Source organism: Homalodisca vitripennis, chromosome 6 (assembly GCF_021130785.1).
Source record: "Homalodisca vitripennis isolate AUS2020 chromosome 6, UT_GWSS_2.1, whole genome shotgun sequence".
In the NCBI taxonomy this organism is placed as follows: Eukaryota; Metazoa; Arthropoda; class Insecta; order Hemiptera; family Cicadellidae; genus Homalodisca; species Homalodisca vitripennis.
Window position 1 is genome coordinate 135,170,862 of NC_060212.1, and position 23,352 is coordinate 135,194,213.

The 23,352-nt window shown below is 33.5% G+C and overlaps 1 protein-coding gene across 2 annotated transcripts; it reads left to right on the forward strand.

Moving 5' to 3' along the window:
- The first annotated feature begins 230 nt into the window (after window positions 1-230).
- LOC124364945 (leucine-rich repeat-containing protein 45-like) lies at window positions 231-23,352 on the forward strand. 2 transcript variants are annotated; one of them, XM_046820789.1, is made up of 11 exons: window positions 231-516; window positions 6,186-6,458; window positions 6,805-6,983; window positions 9,186-9,314; window positions 11,502-11,652; window positions 13,618-13,831; window positions 15,552-15,729; window positions 18,221-18,477; window positions 18,999-19,172; window positions 20,488-20,693; window positions 23,155-23,352. In XM_046820789.1, the coding sequence occupies exons 1-11, from the start codon at window positions 404-406 to the stop codon at window positions 23,234-23,236; spliced, it is 1,956 nt and encodes a 651-aa protein (XP_046676745.1). In that variant the 5' UTR covers window positions 231-403; the 3' UTR covers window positions 23,237-23,352. The 2 variants fall into 2 exon arrangements, with proteins under 2 accessions (XP_046676745.1, XP_046676746.1); XM_046820790.1 differs by having other exon boundaries at window positions 6,186-6,446.

The window sequence follows — 23,352 nt, forward strand, 5'->3', positions numbered from 1 at the left end:
TCGGTAGAAAAACTTATCTAAAGACTAATTTAAAATAACCGATTAGAATCACCGACTAATTCAAGTACAGACTAAGTCTGCACAATCAGTTAACTTATAGAAAAATTAGTCGGTAGAAAAATTAGTCTATAGACTAATTTAACTGGATGCAGCAAAAATAACCGACTAATCGGTTAAAATAAAATAACCGAACTAACCAGTTATTTTCATCCAGTTATTCCCACCACTAGTCTGTAGTATAGTTGACGTTGTCATGACAAAGTGACAGCTATGATACAAAACAAACAAGACGATTTTCTTAAGTTGGTTGTCGATGAATTTATGCTCTTATCATTCCCTTCATGTGATAGTCATAAATATTGAGAGTAATCCTTGGTATTAATTTTCATATTTATATAAATGTATGAGTATTAAGTTTTTTAAGATGAGTGAACCTCAAATAATATACGAACTCTTGTGTTCTAACCTCCAAGTGCCCGCAGACAGTAGAATAATGAAGGCTATGATTGACGTAAGGTAAATAATTAATTTGAAATCATCATGAACTGATAAATTAATTCCCTATAAGTTGTAGTTTAAATCTCGATGCACAGGGCCTAAATCTTGTGTAGTGGCACAGTATATAGGCGTAAGTATACTAGCAGGATGCTATCTTTTTAAGTATAATTTAAACCACAACCAAATCTCAACCTGGCACATTCACTACTGACATTATGTTTTAAACATTTACCTGCACTAAAAAAAAATGTTATAGTTAAATAACAATAATAATATATTGACATACAGAAGTTCAGATATAGTCTGCAGTTCAATAAGCAGCCAACATTACAATTGAATCAATATTTTAAATAATATGTAAACTACAGAAATCGAAATGTCCGAATTATGTTATAGGTATTTCAGATTACAATGTTGAGGTAGAGTATGATAGCGGATCCATTTTTTTATGTCAAATCTATCATACGATATACCCATCGATATAATCAACCATTTATTTTTCCTGAGGGAAAGAGACGATTTTCTCCGCACCTAGTCCTAAAAGGACCTTTGCACCTCCCTTACTTATATTTGTGTTCCATAAGTCCTATTTGAGTCTGAGACTTTTACAGAGGCCGATCAGATTTGAGGTCTCCTGTTCTTTGATGAAATGGAAAATATCTATTAGAGGTGAAGTTAATTCTATAAAACCCTCTCTACCATTTAACCTCATAAAAGAATTTAACTAACATATATACATTTATAACTAAACATAAATCCATTTTCCGTGGGACTGAGGAGATATGACCCTAGGACTCTTTTCCGAATTTTTGATATGGCAGGACAGTTAAGCCATATATGCTCCTCTTATTCCTCCTCTTCTCCGCAGAGTCTGCATTCAGCAGTCTGGCTAAGGCCCACTCTCATAAGATGTTTTCTAAGGGGGGCATGTCCGGTCAACATCCCCAATATTCTCATATCTTCCTTACTCTGATCTAGGAGAGATGCCCACCCTTTAGCATTAGGAGAGATTAACATTTTAGATTGTCTTAATCCTGAGGCCCTACTCCAATTAAAGTTTCTTATCCTCTTTTCCCAATCTTTTAAAGAACTTTGCTGTTGAAGAAAGCTCTTCCGTAACCTGGCTGTCGCCTCACCATAATAGACTCTCCTACCTTTTTGTCGAGGACATCTGCTTTTTCATTTCCATGAATGCCATCATGGCCTGGCACCCAACCGAGTGTTACTCGGTTTTTCTTAGCCAGATCTGCCATGGAGCATTCTTACATTCACAGACTACTTTCAAATCAAACGAATTGGTATCAAGTGCCTACAGTGCTGCCTGTCTGTCAGAAAGTATCAAGTATGTATTTTGCTCCTTTTGTCCTCATTTGTATGAGTCTTCTGGCGCATGATTCTTTTGCTATGACTTCCTCTTGGAAGATTGTTGTATGTTTTCCAGGGGCACTGCTAGGTTAACTCCTGGTCCGTATATTCCTAATCCCGCCCTAGAGTCAATGTGTGAACCATCTGTGTAAAACTTCAGGACTCCTTTTGTAGGGTAGGCCTTCATTTAGGAAGGCCTATGGCTTATTGTCCATTTAATTATTTCAGATGTGAGTATTCTTTGTGACTGCTGTCTGGACTTAGCCACTTCCCAACTAGATCTCTCCTCAATTAGAGAATAAGTATCCTCATTTCGAGTTAAGCAACCCCCGGAAAGTGTATTTCCAACAGCAGCTCTAAAGTTTCCTTCCTGTTCTCTGTAAGGTCACCATTGGCCTTTACTAAGGACTCTATTGGGCTAGATTGATCGGATTGGAGAGTTTTTTTGAAGCCTGGCAGCCTCTGGTAGGCTATTAATGATTTTGCAAAACTTTCTCCAAGTTCTTCTTTTGTTTTTTCTAATTTCTTTTTTATATTCATAAGATAAGGGATCCAGTCGTCTGTAACTTTTGCCCATTTTAATAATTTTTGAGTTTGTTTCTGTGTTTATAACCTCCCAGTCCACCAAGGCATGTCTTTCTTTAGCCTGTTTTGTCTGAGAGAACAGTTTTTCTCGTAGGCTTTTATGATAGCTTGTTTAACTAGTTGAGCAGACCTTTCTAAATCACGTTCATTTTTATGGTAGGGTTCTATTTCTAGCGAGGTTGCGGCAGCCCGCGTTGATGTCAATGAAAGAAAAACATCGCTCCAGATAGCATATCAGTAAAATATCAAATTCTAGAGAGGCTGATCAGAAATATAAATAAAAAAGTAATGCAAAGAAATTAATGTAAAGTGTAGAAAATGTAATAAATCATGAAAAAACCCAATATTATATACGAATGGACAGTAATAGAGAACACTTAACATTAAAAGGAAATGATTTTGTTTCAGTCAAAACGTAAAATCCTAACATGCTCAACAAAACACTCCGACACACAATTCACTACGTTGAACCACTTTGTTGAACTAGTGGATGGTTGATCCATGATTGACAAACAGTCACTCGATCCGACCTACAGTACTATGATATCTTGAGAAGCACTGGACCAGAGCCCAGTAGTGCTCAGATAACAGATACGCTATCAATCCTGGTCGTAGATAACATTGAGGTATGCAGATATCGAGACACACAGCACACAAATAGAACATTAAAATATAAAAAACTTAACAATTTATGAATATAACCCCTAAAACCATGTTATTTGTCATTTGCAACACCCCTTAAAACCATACATATTTTTGTTCAGGAGAATGAGCAGATTATGTTAATAACGTCAAATTCGTGATTTGCCGGGTCGGCCTTTAACGTCATTGATACCGACACAAATAATGAATGTTTATTACATTTAGATTTATACATTTAATTGCAGCCATTACTCGAATTCCATACAAATGATTTTACTCTGTTAGAATTAATATAATTAATACATTAACAAGAGTAGGCAATAAGTAATTTGAAATGACTACGATTAGAATGTTTTTTTATTCAATAGTTTAGGAATTTATAATTGATCATTTAGTTCCCTGATCATGATGGTGACCAATTACTGTGATGCAGCTTAAATATACAGTTTTGCAAAAATAAAAATCAGCGAAAAACGAAACTGTAATGAATGTGAGTATCGCAGGAAAACTGCAAGCTAAATATCTCTATCAAGAAGATTTGAAGTTTTTCTCATTTGGCTATATTATATTAATTTGATAACTGAATGTACTAAAAATAAGAACCATTCACTTAAAAAATATACCCTAGGCCTACTAAAAACTTGGTAAGTTTAACGATAATGCCAAGTTTAAAAACTTAAGATCTTAAACTGACACTATACAACCGTGAAGTACATACAATACACACTTATAACGAGTTGCCTTCTGTTGCAAAGAGCTGATCTCACGCTGACAGATTTAACAGCGGAATAGTAAAGGAGGTTGCAGCTCTCTGTGCACCGAAATCAACCGAACTTCAACGAATGTGTGCCATGGTCATTTCCCAAAGTCATATGCATAAGGTGCTGGGGTGTATTCCGTAAATTGCAAGCATTTGAAAAAAATCCTATGTTGTGCAATAATTATCAAAACAGATTTTCATAAATCTTTTATTTGGTTTTCAGCAGTAAAGTGAAGAATGTGACACATATTCTATTATTGTTGAACCAAAATTAAAAAGAAACATGAAAACGTGTGTATCAGTAAGAACATTTGTATTGTTTTATACAAAAATTCAAGTGTGAACCAATACTTAATGTGGCCCATCTGACAAAACTTCTTTGTATTGGTATCTTGGAAACTACTGAATATTGCGTTACGGTTACGTGACCGGAATGATGTAGTACAATGGTTAATATAATCGAAATACGGTTTGTTGATGTAGATGACACTGGCACTTTTTACATTGTTGACATCCAAGGCAGGTCAGTCAGTAGCAGGTTAGGCGAGTTTGAACTTTTAATAGTTTGCTGTGGAATCAATTCATGTTTACAGCATCTAGTTTTGTTATATTTCCTTACCTTATATATTAAAAAGCTTATTTAAAGTATAAACCATGTAAGAAAAGTTGATCTAATAATAGCTCATAATTACAATAAACGATAGCCTATTTCAAATTAAAACTATCAAAATTATCAACAATTGTTAATTTTAATTCAGATAACATCATCTGTATTGAATATACAAACAATTTCAAACTGTAAACATAATATTTGCTATGAACCACACAACTCATTTGCAAGGTCACCTTTACTCCCAATCAATACAGGTGTACCCTAAGGCTCAGTTCTAGGACTAATCTTTTTCTTCCTGCTGATCAACGATTTGCCAAAATATCTAGAAGAATATAGGCAAGCGATTGTGTACTCGGACGACACTGCACTCCTAGTTGCTGATAAACAGAAACAAATTAGAAGTTTCATCATTCATTACATACAACATGGCCAAGCAGTTATTGTAAAAAAAATATATCTTGTACTTAATGAGAAAAATCATCAACAAATAAATTTCTGAAACAGAACCACTGACCTGCAAGGGTTACCAAAAATTGAACTAGAAGTGAAGCAAAATATCTTGGAGTTATAGTTGTCAGCAAACTCACTTGGGTATCAGATGTAGACAACCTTTGTGAAAAATTAAATACCAGCCTGTATTCTCTGAAAATAATAAAAAACTCCTGTGACCTTGAAACAGCAAAAGTAGCATAACACTCGCTATTTGAGTCGCATATTCAGTATGGACTTATAGTATGGAGAAATTCCTCTGCCAGGAATGTGAGCCGAGTCTTGGTACTACAGAATGAGGCAGTGTGAACTTTAATAGACCTAAACCAATATTACTCTTGTCACAATAATTTACAAGAACTTAAAATACTGTTGGTCGCATCAATTTAAATTTTTGAAGTAGTTAAACATGCAGTATAAACAGAAATCACCAGAGGTTAGGAGATGTTCACCAATAAAACACTAGGAACAACACAAACTTTGCCATGCAGATTCACCAAATTTCTCTCTACAGTTAGAAACTGTGGTACGCAGAAGCCAGGCTATTCAACCTACCTGAACAGTTAAAAAAGAATCCGTAAAGACAAAATATTTAACAAGCATCTTATGGATTGGTTGCTGGAGCACACGTTCTACACCTTGGAAGAATTTGTTAAGTGGAGGAACAATTAGACTAACCTTATCTGGTTTTAATCTTTACATACAATTTAAGTAAAAGATGTTTATATTTTGTACATGTTAATTTTGAAAAGCCTTGAAAATATTTATTTAATCTTTTCTTCACCTAATAGAACTATAATGAATTATGACTGATTTTTTAAGATATTTCTGATTTTCCCTTGTTTTTAAGGTTGTGAAGAGTAAATACCTCTTAAAGGTGGTCTAAGTTTTAAACGGTTTTTTTAAATTGAAATGTTTTATTTCAGTCACAGTGGTTGACCAGATGTTTTTTTTTACAGTGTTGGGTCATCAGAAAGTTTTCACAAAAATTGTTTACACTGCAAGAAGTCTCATAAATCTAGATTTAAAAAAATATTTTAATGAAACTTTAAATTAGCGTGAGGTTTATGACTATGATAATGATGCTGTCAGTCCTTCATTGTGTTTTTCAACTCTATTCTGTTTAAGCTTCATCCTTAGGACATTTAAGTCATTTTGGATTCTATTCTTTGAATCAGATGTATGCATCGTACTAATGATTTACAATTGACAGCCAATATTTTCTTATGCCAGCAAGTGTGGGGAGCTGGATATTGCTGGGATGTCAGTGACCAGCCAGATGTGTGACATCTTGAGCAAGGTGCTGATACAGAGCAAGGACATCTGCAGGCTGAATGTCTCGGACTGTCTGCTTCCGCCGCAAGGACTCAGTCTGATCCTGGCGACAATACATCAGACAAGGATTCACACACTACAACTGAAGGGAAACAACATCGGTGGCCCTGCCGTGTACAAGTTGAGCAGGATGCTTTCCCTCAGCAAACACATCAAGAAGTTAGTGATGGAGTTAGTTGTAAATTCTGAGTTACATGATATTTTAAACTTGAATGATACTTAGCAACTTTTATAATGTTGTTGTTTTTCACAGAGCAACATCTTTGTTGATCAACTGTAAGAAAATATATTATCTTAATAAGTAATGATCATTGGAGAGTCAAACAGTGGCTCAGATGCACAAAACACAGGACATTAGTTTGCACACCAACAATAGTAATTAAATTTTAGATTAAAGTATGGATTTCTATTTCATTTTACTGTTATAGGTTTTTGTGTTTGAAAGTATATAAAGATTGTAAAACTCATATTGCATGTATAAATGGGTGATTGATTATGTAAAATTTAATTGTTTCAGCCTAGGTCTGGAATGGAACAACCTAGGCCTGTGCTCAGAAGGAATGGCTGAGTTCTGCAGTGTCCTGGCGGCCAATCATAATCTGGAGGTCCTGGACCTGCGGAACAACCAGTTGGATCCACAATGTGCTGGTCTCCTAGCTGCAGCACTGCGGAAAAATACCTCTCTTAGAGCCTTGGGTGAGAGACTGTGGGGACATTATTCAATGGTTCAGTAAGTGTAGATTTGGAATTGGTCTTAAAAGAAATTAAACCAGTAAAAAATTATTCATATCATGAAAACATTGTAATATGCTCACTCATGTAATTACGGAACAGTATAAAATATAGGAGAAAATACAATGTATTGACTGTTTATTTACCATTACAATGATTCAAAACATTAATCTATATCAAAATATGTAAGTAATGGAAATATTTATCACTTTAATTAATTACCTAACTTACTTATTAATTTGTCTCTACTTTATGTTACGTTGTACAGTTCAATTATCAGCATTATGAAACCTTGCATATAATAAATCTATAATTTAATAACCTATACTTTTGTATTCATGATCTGTAAATAGCATAAATGACTTGCCAGCTTCTTTTATACAAGTCACTATTTTACTCTATGCTGAATATATTTTTAACACGAGTATATCTGTAAACTGTAATCAACTTCATTCAACTGTGCCAATCAACCGTAACTAATGCTTCAGTTTTCGTCCCAATAAAATGCATTTATGCTCAGTTATAACCAAAAAATATTTAGTTGATTGAAATCAATAAATAATGTTACTCCTATTAAGATTTTAGGAACCTATATTGATCGATAACAACTTAACACAATTAAGTGGCCAACTTAATGATTGTCTCTCAATTAAGTTCTCAAGAGTACTTTACCTGCAGAAAGGCCTCCTTTATTCAGTTTTTACTTTTTTCAATCTACGAGTATATTTAGATATGGTTTATTTCTTTATTATAGTTTAAATATTAACTATACAAAAGAGTGATGAGATTATTTTAAAATCCAAACCTATTTATTGTAAGCCTATTTTTGTAAAATGTTATAAATTTGTATATTTAATTTCTTGTAATAAGAATTAAAACTTAGTGATTTTAATATAAGATTCAGAGTTATAATACCATGAAAAACTATTACAACAGATCAATATATATATATATTCTGTAAAAGCTTCACAAGTCATTCAGTTATTTCAATTCAAATTTACAATAGTATAAATTGTCTTTAAATAGATAGTAATTTTGTCATTAGACACTTTCAAATTACCAATATATTCCTTCAAACGATAACAACAACCTAATTGTTGAAAAGGAAAATCTAAACCTACATTAAAGTACATTAAAATACTGCACATAACACAAAATGAGTATGATGAAATCATAACAAATAAACACAAAATTATGACATTTAACACTAAACTAATAAAATTGTAGTGTACTTATATGACAGGCTAAATAATCATGTAAGCTTTTTGAGCTTATCGATAAAATGTTTACCAAGCTTCTTGGGGAAGTTTATTAAATAGCTTTATTTTTGTAAAAATGTAGCTCTTTTGCTTTCTCCATTGTAATTTATACTTGTTCCACTAAATGATTGTTTCTTGTATGTAAAGTATGGATATGTAGTCTATGTTTAAAATGATTTAAGTTTTCCTTAACACTATGATTTGCAGTTTTTTAAAAATTTGGTGGATAAGAAGCTCTGCTTGGACCAGACTTCATTATTCTTATTATCTTATTTTGCCAAATAAGATTAAGAAGTACAGTGGACTAAGAAGATGAAACTCTTGTAGAAATTGTAGGAGGGTCAGTGGGATCTGGCCATCTGACATTTAGTCCTTTTGTTCATTGAGCCATTGCAACAATACTTTACGTGTAGATTAAATGAGCACATGATAACTGATCATGTTCACTACGTTTGTGGCCATCTTTTTCATTCCCAACGTGAAACCTGGTAAATGCCAAAATTATAACTGACACCAAAATATTACCAAGAATACTATGCATATTTAAGTGTGATTTTCATTGTTACCTTGAAGAATAGACCACATTTACCATCCTTCAAATAGTGTATCATTAAATTATGGTAAAGTAGCACATACCCATGGCTTTGCCTGTAATTTCTATGCAACATTCTGTGTATTTGATTGAATAGCTCCCATGATTTCAGTTACACTTGAACTATTTTAAGATCAATGTAGAGGAATTCCAAAGTCGAAGTTCATAGTTTTCTTAGTGAAAGCACTTTTGGTGTAAAATGATAGATAGGATCCTATGATATTTTTAAAATCGAATTAGTCTGTATCATTAAATTATAGTAAATGTCCGTAACGTTCATGGTAATCTTTTGTAAGTAAAATGTTTCTATTTCAGATTTGAGATGGAATGCGATGGAACAAGCCGGAGGTCAAAGTTTTCTGACAGCTCTTCAGACTAATAAAACACTAACGATCCTCAAACTGCAGGGTAACTCAATATCCAACGATCTTCTCACAGCGATTGGTAGGTATTTATCAGAATCCTGCACAGTGGAGGATTTGGTAGCCAAGTTGTTAAGTTCTGATTCAGACACTAAGATTGTGTTGTCAACATACATCAGAGGGGCAAATGTGTGGCTAAGTATTGCAGGATGTAATTTGTAATGATAATGAACAGGACTGGTTTCAGCACCAAGCCATGAGGTACACCTCTGTTAAGAGGCGATGGGTCTGATGTTATTGTATGTGAGAACCTTTTTCGAGTGTTTTGAATCCCTACTGTCTGATTTCTTCCCTCCGGGTAGCTCTTAAACCATTCTTTAACATGCCCTTTATCTCCAATGTTCATTTTTTTGGACACAAAGTGCAGGAAATTCATTCATGTTTAAGAAAGCACAGTATAGCTATTTTATAAAAACAACATATTTTATTACTGTAGTCCACAATAACCAGCGGAGATAGAAAACTTTGACTTTTAATCTTTATTACAACCTTAAGGCATATATAAAAATTCACTTTTACTTGCCTGACCTTTTGCAAGGTATCTTATTTCTTGGATTTCCAGTACTAGAATTTACAATAGCAAAGCTTGTGGTAAGCGCAATAAAGTGATCAAAGTTAAAGCTTAAGTGGGTACAGCAAATGGTGTGTTGCTGTAGCACTAAATAATTCTTCAAACAACTAGACAAGATTAAAAAGAGGGTTATGTTGAACACTTAGTTCCCAACACATCAACCTAAGCTTCCCCACCCAAGTTCTGCTAGTAGGAACTGACTACTCATGTACCTTGAACAAAATTCAAGAGATTCTGCTCGATGCTGATGTTGAATTCATCACCTGGGTGCGAGGTTTCAAATAAGGTTCTTCTCCTAACCACAAGCCTCTCACAATCCAGATAATGAGTTTAGCAGTCTCCTCCAGCTGATTTCATAAACCACACAGCTGATTACCTAGGATTTTCAGTAGTGAGTCCTAAGGTGTGCAAGTGTTTACTGAATTGACCATGTCCAGTAGTAAGGAAATGATCTGTATCAGAAAGTTTTGTTTAGCTGCATCAGCCAGTTGGTGAACTGGATGTTAATGCCTATAATGAGCTTCTTGCCAAATTATTCTCCAGAGAAACTCTACCACCTATGACAGTGCTTATCTCTGAACTATTTCTAATAGCTTGGTAGGCATTTAATTTAGTTCAGGTCCAAAAAAGTGCTTCTTTGAGCCATTTCTCGCTAATTCCTCAGTGAGTTCACTGTCTCTAACATATCCAGGAACCCAGCTGAGATATACAGAATTATGACTAGCTAGAACAGATAGAGTCTTAAACAATTCCCATACTGGCCTTAATTCTGTCGAGTTAAGGGCAGTAAAAGTGGCCTTGTTAGTAGATAGTATCACTATCTGTGGATTGATATAATTTCAAGCCAATCCTATATTTGAGCAAACTAGATTAGAGTATAATTCAGCCTGAAAGACTAAGCAATGCTCTCCTAAACTTTCGCTGAGAGCTATTCTGGAAGATATACTCCCCTTTTTATAGTCAGATCTGCCCTCCATCAAGGAGCCATCTGTGTACCTAACTAGATCACCTTTATCTAACTGTGTTCCCTCCTTCCTTCTACAGTCCTCTTGGGATCGGGTGGTTACAACAAAGGGTTTGCTGAATACAGACTTTTGCCATAGTGTTTGATGTTATTTTTAATATTGGATTGCATACTACTTTGACAATAGTGCAGTGACCAGTACTCATTGAGCTTGCCCTCCAGTGGTCTGCAGCTTTCATTTGATACACGGATTTATATGCTTCTGCCAGGACTTTTGCGTCTAGTGGTAGAAGTTCTTGAAGAACTTCAATTACAGCTGTAGAAATGCTTCTAAAAGCTCTTGCTTGAAAAACTAAGGAAGTCTAAATAATAATTTCTAATAAATGGATTGTGGTCTCAACTATATGAATTAGTTGCTGAAATCCAGTTTCCAAAACCACTCTTAACAAGGATGTAGATTTGTAAGAATGTCAGTGAGAATATCAATTGATCCAAGAGCTAAGCTCACAATCAGGTGTATTCCTCTCTCTTAATAAAGCATGTGCTCAAGAAAGTGAGTACAACCTAAAAATAGTCGGATTAGAAGACAGAACATTGTATCATAGATTGTAATCCAGTTTAAGAATTACACTACAAAACAACAAATGTGTTTGTAACTAATGTTTGAATTGCAGGACACTGTGTGAAGCATAACAGTGGAATGCTACGGATGCACAGTGAATATGAAGCTCGGAGAGAGCTGCTGGCTAATCATGCAAAAGCTGTCAATAACCAACGCGCTCTAGAGTTGCGGCAGTTCGCTGAACGCACACGACGACAAATAGGGTTAGTTGGTTCTTAACATCATGCTAAGCTTCAGATTAGAATAGCTTTCATACTTTAGCAGTAAAGTAAATATGGGGTATGAAAACGATGTAGCATTCCCTCCTTGCCAGTCAAGGTGAATGCTGTGATATACGGGTCTTGTGGAGTGATGTGAACAATTCAGAATGGAATGATATTTTCACATGGAAAAATCCAGGCAGGTTTGGGCTTTACAATTCAGCACATGCCAAAGATATGAATAATATTGATAATGTTTTAATTGTTAATGGAATTACTATATGTTTATTGATACTATATATATTCTGACGATGTCAATTGCATTTATATATGTTTAAAGACAAATAAAGAATCTTGAATCTTGAATCCCCTTAAAAATGTAATTGTATAAAAAATCTGTGCTTGCGTATAGATATCATTCAAAACTTTTAACCAATCTTCCACTACTATTAACATGATATTTTTAAATATTTAAGGGCTGATGAAAAATGCCTTTGAGAGAATTCATATTGAGGAAAATTTTAGTTACTTGCTTAGTTAAACACAGTATGTCAAGTTATAAAATCAATAATTTATTTTCCACAGTTAGTTCTTTTGTTTTGATGCTTACACTAGAATTAATTATATAAGAGATGGAGCTTCTATATTCATTAATTATACCAAGGAAATGTGAGCTGAAGCTTCAGCTACTTTCTTAAGCTAGTATTATTAATTATTTAGGGGGAGAGGGGTTGGCGGGACAAAACAAGACCTGAATACTGCTACATGTGTGAGAGTTGCAATGTCGCTTTTTGTGTTGTTCCATGTTTTTCAGAATGCCATCAACTAAAAACTTCTAGGATTGTATTCTAAAGTTGTCCTATAGTAAAACAACTGTGGTATAAACTGTCTTATTTATATCCTGATAAAAATAGGTCAATACACTTTCAAAGATATTTTTAGGGTAAAATCTAAATGCACTAAAAAATCATTTTAAAAAGCAACAAAATAGTTATAAAAAACATATATGACTAACAAAGGTGAATGAGACAATAGCATTTGAGCAAGTTTGGCTTAGAAAAACTTAGCACAACTAGTTTGGATGGGTGCACAATTTACAGTGGTGAAAGGGTGTACTAGTACGGAAGCTTACCTAACATGTTATTACCACTTATTCATCATCCTACATGAACATCTGTAACTTAAATGAAATAGTTTGGGTATTTTATTTATTATGATGTATAGTTGACAGTAAGTTACTGAGTTAATTTAACGTCCGAGTTTTTGCCTTGGGGTTAAATATGGGAGGACATGTCCAAGTGATATAATTATTGTCAGTTTTTTATTTAAGCTGGGATGCACAGGAATGAAACGTGAAAAAGTTGTTAGCATGTTGATTGACATTAGTCTCTATAAATGTAATTTTCTGCAAATTTCATCCTGTAGATTATGCATGTTAGTATTTTCGTGTAGAATACTCACAACTAACAGTACAATAGGGGCTTCTTTGTGACAAATTCTTTCCTTTTCCAATTTTCTTAGCTACTAATATGTGAACACAAAGAGGAAGAAAATATAAATTATAAAGGGACGTGGCTCTGATCGCACAGCTGTAAACTCACAAATCCTGTGTTGACTTGAGACATTTTTGCAGTAATAAAATGTTAACTGGAAAATAGTGGTATAATATGCAGTTTATTACTTTACATTTGTATATTTAAAAATAGCCACTAAAAAGTTTAATTGGCTGAGCGTTTAGCACTTCACCTTTCTTATCTCTATATTGAAATTGGAAATAGTAAACTTAAAAAATTAATAATAGTATCAGTCCATTGGGAGTTATTATCCAGGTCAGTACATTGTTCACTGTGGGGTGTACATGAAGCCTTTCATGCTGACGTGAAGTCTGGCATGCATAAACCTTGTAGTAATTTAGATGTAGTTTAAAACAATAATATAAATTGAATATTTTGTTTGGTTTTTTTAAAGTGAAATGGATATAGAAATGAAGGAGATCCAGAGGCTGCTAGGCACCAAACAGAAAGAAGTGGAGGAGCTAGAGAGTACACTCTCGGAAACAAAACGAGCATTAGAAATAAGCCAAAGAGAAGTGCTAACTCTGCAAGATGAGCTAAAACTCAAAGACGAGAATCAAGCCGCCATTTTAAGGGACTACAATCTTCAACTTGAAACTGTGAACAAGGTATAAAAATCCTCATTTTAGTTTAAGAAAGTCAGTGTAGTTGACTGCTCCACCACTTATAGCACAGAGATAATATCATTCTGTTATCCCCTGATTACTTGCTGTAGATTAGTTATCTATATCTTTTGTTGTCACTAAGAACAGTTACTTGCATCTGGCTAGGAAACAAGTTTAGAGAGGAACTCCCATCTGTTTATTGCACATGATGGGAGTTCAGCACAACACTCTTTCGTCAACTGCGTTCACAAAGGGTACTGGGACACGGGGTGACACTTCCATTACTACGAGAACAAATGGCTGGGCCTTTGTGAGCGACCACCTTCGGAGAATGTGATATTCAGATCGACTCCGGCGGTACAACTTCTAACGAGTACGAGAAAAGAGGGCCATTGAGACCCAAGGTGGACACTCCTCTGCTCAAGAGAGAACAAAGCATGGGACTTTGTTGAGCGTCCGCACCGGACCATGTCTTCTCCGTCGGTACCAATGATACAACTATGTATGCAGGCGTCTAAGGGACACTCCTCAACGGTTTTTATTTATAAACAGTAAAAATTTATTACAGTAAAAATAAAAAAAATCATGTGTCCAAAACTGGGGCTGTTTTTGGACACGTGATTTTTATAGTTGTACTGTTTGTGTGTCATTGGCCAGTGGGAGGATTGGTTAAATGTGGGAGAGGGAGCCTTGCTACTGTTGTATTTATAGTAAGAAGTGGGGAATAATAGTTTAATGATGTAAACTTAATCTTATTTTCAACAAAATTGTTTGTATACAATTAATAAAAAATTACATAAACGAGGAAGGAAATTGTATACTCTTGTAGTACTAAACTATATTCTATAACACTAACATACAATTCAAGAACAAAATCTTTCCACAAAACATTGTTAAACAACAAAAAACAAAAATTCTCAATGAATATTCCACTTAATAATCCAAAATAACAATAATCCAAACTTAAAAGTGTTCTACCAACAATGGAGAGACAGATTTCAAAACAATTTTTAACAGCTAGAATTGTTTTTTTATCACAAAAAGAAACAAAAATAAATATGCTTAACATTTTCACAAGCTGATTTTTTTTGTATTAGTCGGATTGATTCATTGACATTATACACTGTAAATCATAGTACAATATAATGGACTTGAAATTTTAAAATATGCCAACACAGAACATACAAAAGTCATCAGGAAGGTTAAAAATGTCTGTCACTATAGGTCACGGGTTCAACTCCTAGGGAGGTCCAAAAATATTTGTAAGCGGGTTTGGACTGTTTCCCCATAAAAACTGCTTAGCGTGCTCAATTGAAATATCATTTACTTTGTCAGAACTCTCTTAAAGTAATGTGCTTCCCCAAGTACAAGAAATTGTCCAGATAGTCATATTAGTTATGCATGTCAGTATATAATTTTCATTTCAAATTTCTCTACAACCATACTGCACAAAAAGAACTGTAATAAAATAAATTATTGAATTAACAAATTATACCATGTACCAAGTACATTAAGAACATTTTTTTTGTTATGAACATGTATCATAAAATATGCTTGGACAAAGAAGAAACAAAATGAAATTGTTTTTATTTTTTGAGGTGGAGTTAGATCTGTTTGAAGATTCAGAGAATGCTGAATTTGAGTAACAAAGGAACTGAAATTATGGGTTTTGTCCTATAAGTTTTAGAATTAAAGTCTTGCAAATTAATTGAAAAATTTTCAGGCTTTAATAGCAAACAAGAGTGCAATGTGTTTACTTGAGGAGAAACTTGAGGAAGAGCGGAAACTGAAGGAGGATGGTGAAAGAGAGAGGCGGAGAGATAGAGATAAGATACAAAAGTTGGAAGAGGATATAGAAAGAAGGAAGGAAGAACTGCAGACTTCTCTCACTGAACATGTTGGTAAGTTCTTGACCTTCAAGAATTATTTATTTGAGTAAAAGCTGGTACAATATAAAGCTTTTGAACTTACTACGCATCATAACTTCCGATTTTATTTTGTATGTCGTACTTTTTATAAAATAAAGTAAAAAAAACGACATTGAAGAAAATTGTCTTTATTTAGGTCAGGTATTGTTGGTGGTATAGTGGTGTTGACACTAAGCAGTCTGAGCTTCTATATGTCCCGGCAAAAAGTGAGGAAGTCAGTTAGTTACAAGAGTTTCTGATTTAACAAGAATAAAACACATATAAAATATGATAAATTAAATAATTGAGTGTGTTATAGACAAGTTGGAAATAATTGGAAATAATTTAAACTCTAAAATCTTCTTTTGTAATCTTTTAAAACTTATAATGTTCAGTGAAATGTTTGTAAGTGAAGCTGTTAAGGGCACCCCAAACGCCAAATAATTTTTTTTTATACATTTTCTGATTATTATTGATTATTATTCTCTAGAAATTCCTCTTTCCAGTGATATATATAACACTTCATATATATAAAGCTCTAAATTAGATAGAACATTATTTGAATGTATGCTTGCAACGTAATTTTTAGCAGATATTTGCAACAACATTTGTGTTTAGCATCATTTTACTTTTTATAGTGCTACTAGTTATTTTTTTCAGTATATGCCCTATGGTGATTATATAAAAATAAGTAAATTGGAGTGTATAGGGCATATTCAAAAAAGAATGGGAACTTGATTGCGTACACTGAAACAGAAATCAAAGAACACAAAGCTTGCTGATGGTAAGCCGCTTTCGGGAAAAAATCGACTAACAGATTTAGCTGTTCAAAAGCTTTAGATTTTTTATGGCCTAGCTATAAGAAGGAATTGTCACAACCTGAATGATATGAAAAAAGCAGTCTGGGCCACTTACTTTCATGTCATGTCAAGTAACAATGAGCCACGTCATGAACTCTGTCCTAAAGAACCTGATATGTGGTGTAAGTACAACATTGCAGTTATCGGGTGCAAAGAATATGACAACGACAAGCACTTTCACCTTCCTGAAATCATAATGTCAGAAGTAAAGCCAATATTTAGAGATCTCTCTAACCCTGAATTGTTAAAAAAATGCTTAGCTGGTAAGACACAAAACCCAAACGAGGCCTTGAATAATCTTATTTGGACCCGTGTGCCTAAAAGGACCTTCGTAGGCCTACCAACATTAAAATTTGGTGCCCAAGATGCTGTATTGTCTTTCAATGATGGCTATTCAAGCAAATGTAAAGTAATTGAGCACCTAGGGCTACAATTAGGTAAGCACTTCATTGAGGCTATGCATCGCCTAGACAAATACCGAATACATAAAAGTGAAAAGGCCGCAGAAGAATTGGAAAAAAAGATCAGACAGAGCAGGACCTTGCTTAAAAGGAGACTTGAGGACCAGTACCAAGATGCAGAAGACCCAGACAACCCAGCATATGCTGCTAGGGGGCACTAAGTGTGAGTAAATAGCAAAAATATGATTTTATTTTAGTTTTTGTTGATTTTCTGAAAGTTGCATTTTTTAATATTTTGAAGACACATAAGTAAAAAAGTATTAAAGGTAGACCAATGAAACTTTCAGGACATCTTTATATGGGCTTAAACTAGATTCCTGAGAGAGCATATTGGAATTGAGTCACTAACTTTTGAGATATTGATTTTTTTATTAAATAAAATTTGTAAAAATAAAGTATAATTAAAAAAAAAATTAAAATAATATTATTATTAGTTGTATTCAAAAATCCTCTCACCACAACCTAGCAAAAGGTGTCCTCTAAGTACTGTAAAAGTTTCATCTAGATATCTCTTTTAGTCTTTGAGTAATGTGTCCCACAGTTAACATTATGGTTAAATGGCGTTCGGGCTCCCCTTAAACATTTAGACACAGTTGATATATAAGTAGATATAACATATGTTTATTCCAAATATTGTACTGAACATGAATGTTGTAATATCCTTTGGTAATGTTTGATTAATTTTACAGTGACGACAGTTTTCTTTGGAATGAAAATGGTTGGACAGTTTTGCTCCCATATGATTAGGCAACTTCTCATTGAGGCAACTTGCATAGCTTGGTTGAGTTTGTTAGTCAGTCTTAACTAATAAAATGTTTCAAGATGGCGACCATTGGCATTCAAGCAAAAATTCTAACATAACTAATTCCCAACATAGACCCAAAACGATACATTTAAAAAATATTATTAGGTAATTATAAACAAATTTTTAACATATCAAGATGGCGACTATTTAAACTTTGGAAAAGGAATGGTTTTATATTACCATTACCATATTATATTATTGGTTAGTTACTATGCATTATAGTCCAATTTAAAAACTCAATTTTAATTAAGCTATTCTGTTTATAAAGCTGTGTAAATGTTTCATTCTATTCTTTATAGAACTTTTTACATTAGTATGAATAAAGGACAATTAAATCTGAATTAAGTGTCTTCTTGAAGCTGCAGTAGAAGAGGAACGCAAACAGTCACAGCAGAGACTTGCTCTGGTCGTGGAGGAATGGAGTGTGCGGTTGGAGCAGAAAGCGGCTGAACACTCCAGAGCAGAGCAAGTGTACCGGGAGCGGCTGAGAGCGGTGGAGGCAGCCTTGGAGTCAGCTGAGCGAAGTCGAGCGGAGCAGAGCAGTCAGTGGAATACAGAGAGAGCGAAATGGGTGGAGGAGAAGGCCAACATCTGGTCAGAGGCAAGGGAGAAAGAGGTCAGTATATATTGGAGTAGTTATAAGTTAGTAACGTTTATGAGAGATAAATTAACTTTTAAACTTAAGAATACAACTCTAAACATTGTTCATGTAATTATTATTTTGAAACCATATATTATTTACATTTGGATTGTATTTTATAATATAGAAAACATTTGTTTGTTGATTTATTAAAAACAAATGATTGTTCAAAACCAGAACAGGAACAGTAACAATAAAATACCTTAGTGGGATTTTGAGTTACAAACATTGGATACAACAGAAATATGTTGTTAACACATTGGAAACTCCAAAAATGTTTAAATGCTGATAGAATTTGAATGTGTTGTAGAAAGTATTATGAAAAATGTTGTATATTTTTAAATTTTGGAGTTTCACCTTATTTACATTTGTCATACAGGATGATAAGTCAATTTAATTTTTTGTATTATACCACTTAACATTTGTTGTATTTATTATTTGGGCAATTCATATCATTGTTGTAGTTAATTAATGATTCCAATTATTTGGTATTCCAGAGCTGCAAAGTGCTTCTGTTAACTGAAAAAGTGGACCATCTCAGAGAAGACAAGTCAAGCTTGGAGAATCAGTTGAGTATTGCCAACACCACAGCACAACAGTTGCAGCGAGATAACTCTATTGTTGTGGCAGACCTGGCGGAGCTCAGGCGCAAATTGAGTGCTGTACAGGAGGTGAGATGAAACCCCTTAAGTTTGAGATTAAAATAAACATTTTTCAATTTTTTAAATAAAAATGTTACTTAGCTAAAAACATTAAACAGAGTCTGTAAAAAAATTACATTTCATAAATATGGCATTTTTACTTCTAAGATTTATGCGTTAGGTGTCATAACTATCACATGAGATTTTCCTGTTTACACCACGCTCAAACATTGTGTGCACAATTAAATTCTCGAAATATTGTGGCCTTACTGTGGAGAGCTATCTTCAGTCAACAGATGCCTGAAGCTGCCAATAAAGAGGAGGTACGTGTAGGGTGAAGTTTTGTCAACCATCAATCAACTACAAGCAATGTAGCTTCTTTGTCACGAGTTCACTAACAGCTATTCTGACAATTTCATGCTGTCTCCTTTGTTAAAGTTATTATCTTCCTTGATTTTTTAAGGTTTTTCTTATTATTTGTGGATAATAGATGCCTTTTCCTCAGTTAGGCCATATTGGTTTGGAAAGTTGTTTTGTAGTCGGGCAGGTTCTGTTATACCCATAATATTGTTACAGAAGTTTCTTCAAGGTCACCTTTTGTACATATTATTCACCTGCAGTTTTACTAGTTCTTCTGTCTGCCAAGACATATTTTTTATAAGTCTAATTGTTGCTAATTGGGCATTTTTCGTGGGCCTTTATGATGGCATTTTCGACCGTATGAGCTGACCTCTCAAGTTCATATTCATTTTTCTGATGGTAATTAATTTGTAGCAATTGTTATGTTAAAAAACTCTATGTACCCTCCAATTACTTTATCTGGGAACCAAATATGTTGCCTTTACCTTAATAGGAGCCTTAAGGTCAAACCTCATAAATCTGTGATCCAAAAAGAAATATAACCTGCCCAAGGAACTGCCCTGCACAACTATAATACAAGACATGCCAACCTTTTCAACCTACCAGCTCACCGAACTTCTCTATTTGCAAGAAAATCAATATATGCCGGTATTAAAGTTCTCAACCACCTACCTCAAGATCTCAGGGAAGAAACAGGTGCTCCATTAAAGAAGAAACTGAAGAATCTCCTAATGGACAATCCAGTTTACTCTATGGATGATTTTTTCAAATGACCTGGACTTAATGTTATACATTTTATTGTGTATTTTATAAAACATAATTTTGTACATATGACACTATTACATTTCTTGAAGAAATCATTAATAAAGAATATTCTGATTCTGATTTCAAAGTATTTCGTTTTATGATGAGTCCCACAATTGATACCCATATAAATCCTTATTTCTCAATTTAAATGAAATGATATTAATTAGCAGTGTTATAGGAACTGTCCAGTGAGAGGTTATTGACTCAAAAGCTGCGTTCAGAGAAGTCAGATGACCTGCGCTCACTGGAAGCAATGAGGGGAGACCTAGCAAGCGCACAGAGAGCCGTAAGTGAAGCGAAAGAGCGACAGAATGAGCTGCATCAAGAGATACGCAGACTGTCCAGACAGATAGAAGACAAGGAGAAGCAGATATCGTCAATCAGGTGATTTTTTTCATATACGAGGAATTCTTTGATAATTTAGTATTAACATTATAGTGACTTAGCGTGTGTATTAGATGCTGAATGGTGTTATAAAGTGAGAATGTCAATTCTGTCAACTAAGGCGTGGTGACATCGCTAATAAAAATGGGCCTAAAATCACATTGTGCTGTAGTGTTTTGAGGTATCTTTTCAGGAAAAAATTTTACAACAAATTGAAGATTGTGAGTTTTATAGTAAAACTGTTATCTCACTTTTTTACTGACCTTTTTACAATAGTGATTCAAAGTTATTTCATATTAACCATATTTAGAAACTTAGTTGTTACAGTCAGAAGAATTAAAAAAAATGATCTAATTAATGAAATTTATATGATCTAAAATCACCATTTAAATAGTTTATATTTGGAGTTGAGATTTACTGTTGTGGAAATGCTTGCAAGGGGAAACTATTCTGTTTATCGGGTGGATTTGAAATTATCTTCTATAGTACAAGATATATGTTCCCCTTAAATATATGTTTGTTTATAAAGTTTTAAAAATATTTTATGTCATAAGTGGCAATTTACCAGAATTAAAAAATAGTTACAAAAACGAATTAAGAAAGCAAGAACCAATACCAGTTCCAAAGCCTAACTTAGCATTTTTTTCAAATAGTTATTGTTTTTTGGGACCTAAAATGTTTAGTATAATTTCTTCAGTTATTAGTTGTGAGAATATAAAGTTATTTTCAAAAACATTAAAGAAGTGGTTATTGGGTTTTGATAAATTAGATTTTCTTCTCTGCATAGATTCCTAGTTAATTAAAAAGGTAACAGTAAATTTTAGTTTGAATTTATTTAAGTGGATTTTCATTTGCTTTGTAACTGCAGCAGCACACTTTTAATCAATTTCTTTTTTAGGAGCTTATAAAAAAAATCAAAGTTTTGTTGAAATTTTCTTTGAGCTGAAAAAGATTTTTGTTATAAAAGGAACCTCCCCACAGGCACTAGCCTCTAGAGGCCCTAGTTATTTTTGAAAATATTTCTTTTAATTTACGAGTGTTTTTATTTTAATTTTATTTACAAGAATGTTAAATTTTTATTTAACTTTGCTCATTAGGTTTGTACATTGTGTATACATTTGGTTGTTTAGGTTACTTTATTGATTTATTACATTGTGTATACCATTGTATATAATGTGTTATTGTAATATTTTCAAAAATAAATCATATTCTATTCTATATATCAATGCGAGCCTGGATTGTGGTGTGGTGTTGCTAGCTGTACTGAAAGAATAAATAGTGATGGGATTATAAATTGAATTCAACAATTGAGTAATTGTTACTGCTCATCTTTACTTCTTATCTATCTTCATCAATCCTTTACCTTCATGATTTAAATTAATGTGTTTACGCTATGACACAAATTTGAGCAAAAAATAATAATATAAAAACATGCAGAATAATTGATCGATGAAGAACTAAAATAACGTAAACAACCGGAACAAAGCGAGACATCGCAGTGTCCCTTCATATTGAGAATCAGCTGATATGACAATGTGGCAACGCCACAAGGTGGGTGGGAAGTGGGGTGTGGTAACTGCTCATACGGCCTGGCTTGCAACGATGTGTCTCATGCTATAGCAGAGAAATTGGCCTAATTTATTCATTAATTTATAAATAAGTGTATTAAACTTCAGATTAATAAATTGCGGTTATTTTGTTACATGAGGTTTTGGTCTACTTTGGGATCAAATCAAATAACTAATAATTGTGTGCGTATTTATTTACATAAAAGTAATGGAGATGGTTACTGTAACAACTTTGTAATATCCCGTTTTCTTTTTATGTCACACAAGCTTGATATTGGTTACATTGGTTTTTTTCTTGGTACAAAGTTTTTTTACTAAACTACATTTAATTATTGGTATTTTTGGTGTGGACTGAATAGTATAACATTCGATGAGTTATAAATGTATGGCTTATAAATGTATCAATGTAACAAGTGAGTATAAGTTTCATAAGCAGTTAGTTTGAATAAATAAATAAAACAAAACATTGAAGAATGTTTAGGTTGATTTTGCAATAACCTCACTACATTAACTAAGGACAATGCATTTAGTAGATACAAAAGTTGCTACAAATTTTTTAATTGACGGACAAACTCTAAGGCCCTTGTCCCTCGAGAGTAGTTTAAACCATGCACTTCTAAAAAAGAATTTATTTTTACACAATCCTTTTTTACTATCTATTAAAACAGTTTAGTAAATTTAAAACACACCTTGCTTTCAATGAAGGACTTGTTTTGGTTCTAATGCTATTGAGAAATGGTAAAATGGTTTTATATGCAGTATTATTAGTCAATCATTCTCGTTTACCTTTTTGCAGAGATCATATTGCCTTACTTGAAATAATATAAAACACAGACAGCCTTCATTCATTCCTCTCAAACAGATCATAATTAATTTTTTGTCACTGTTTTTAGGAGAGAAGAGAAAGACAGGGCGGGCGTATTAGTGGCTGCTATAAAAACTTATGTTGAACAGCTCAACTTGGCAAGTTCATAAGTGACTCCAGCAGTATTTTCTGTGCAATATTTTTTTTCTAGTCGTCTACAATGTGATTCCTTTACTGTTTTTGTTATAATTGTTTAGTTTTAATAAAGTTTTGTATTGATTTTTAA

What these genes read in the sequence shown, in the direction of transcription:
- LOC124364945 (XM_046820789.1), top strand. Translation starts at nt 404, where the DNA reads ATGAGTATTAAGTTTTTTAAGATGAGTGAACCTCAAATAATATACGAA. An exon ending in TACCTCTCTTAGAGCCTTGG is followed by an intron (nt 6,984 to 9,185) that starts GTGAGAGACTGT and finishes TTTCTATTTCAG; the next exon opens with ATTTGAGATGGAATGCGATG. An exon ending in AAGCAGATATCGTCAATCAG is followed by an intron (nt 20,694 to 23,154) that starts GTGATTTTTTTC and finishes CACTGTTTTTAG; the next exon opens with GAGAGAAGAGAAAGACAGGG.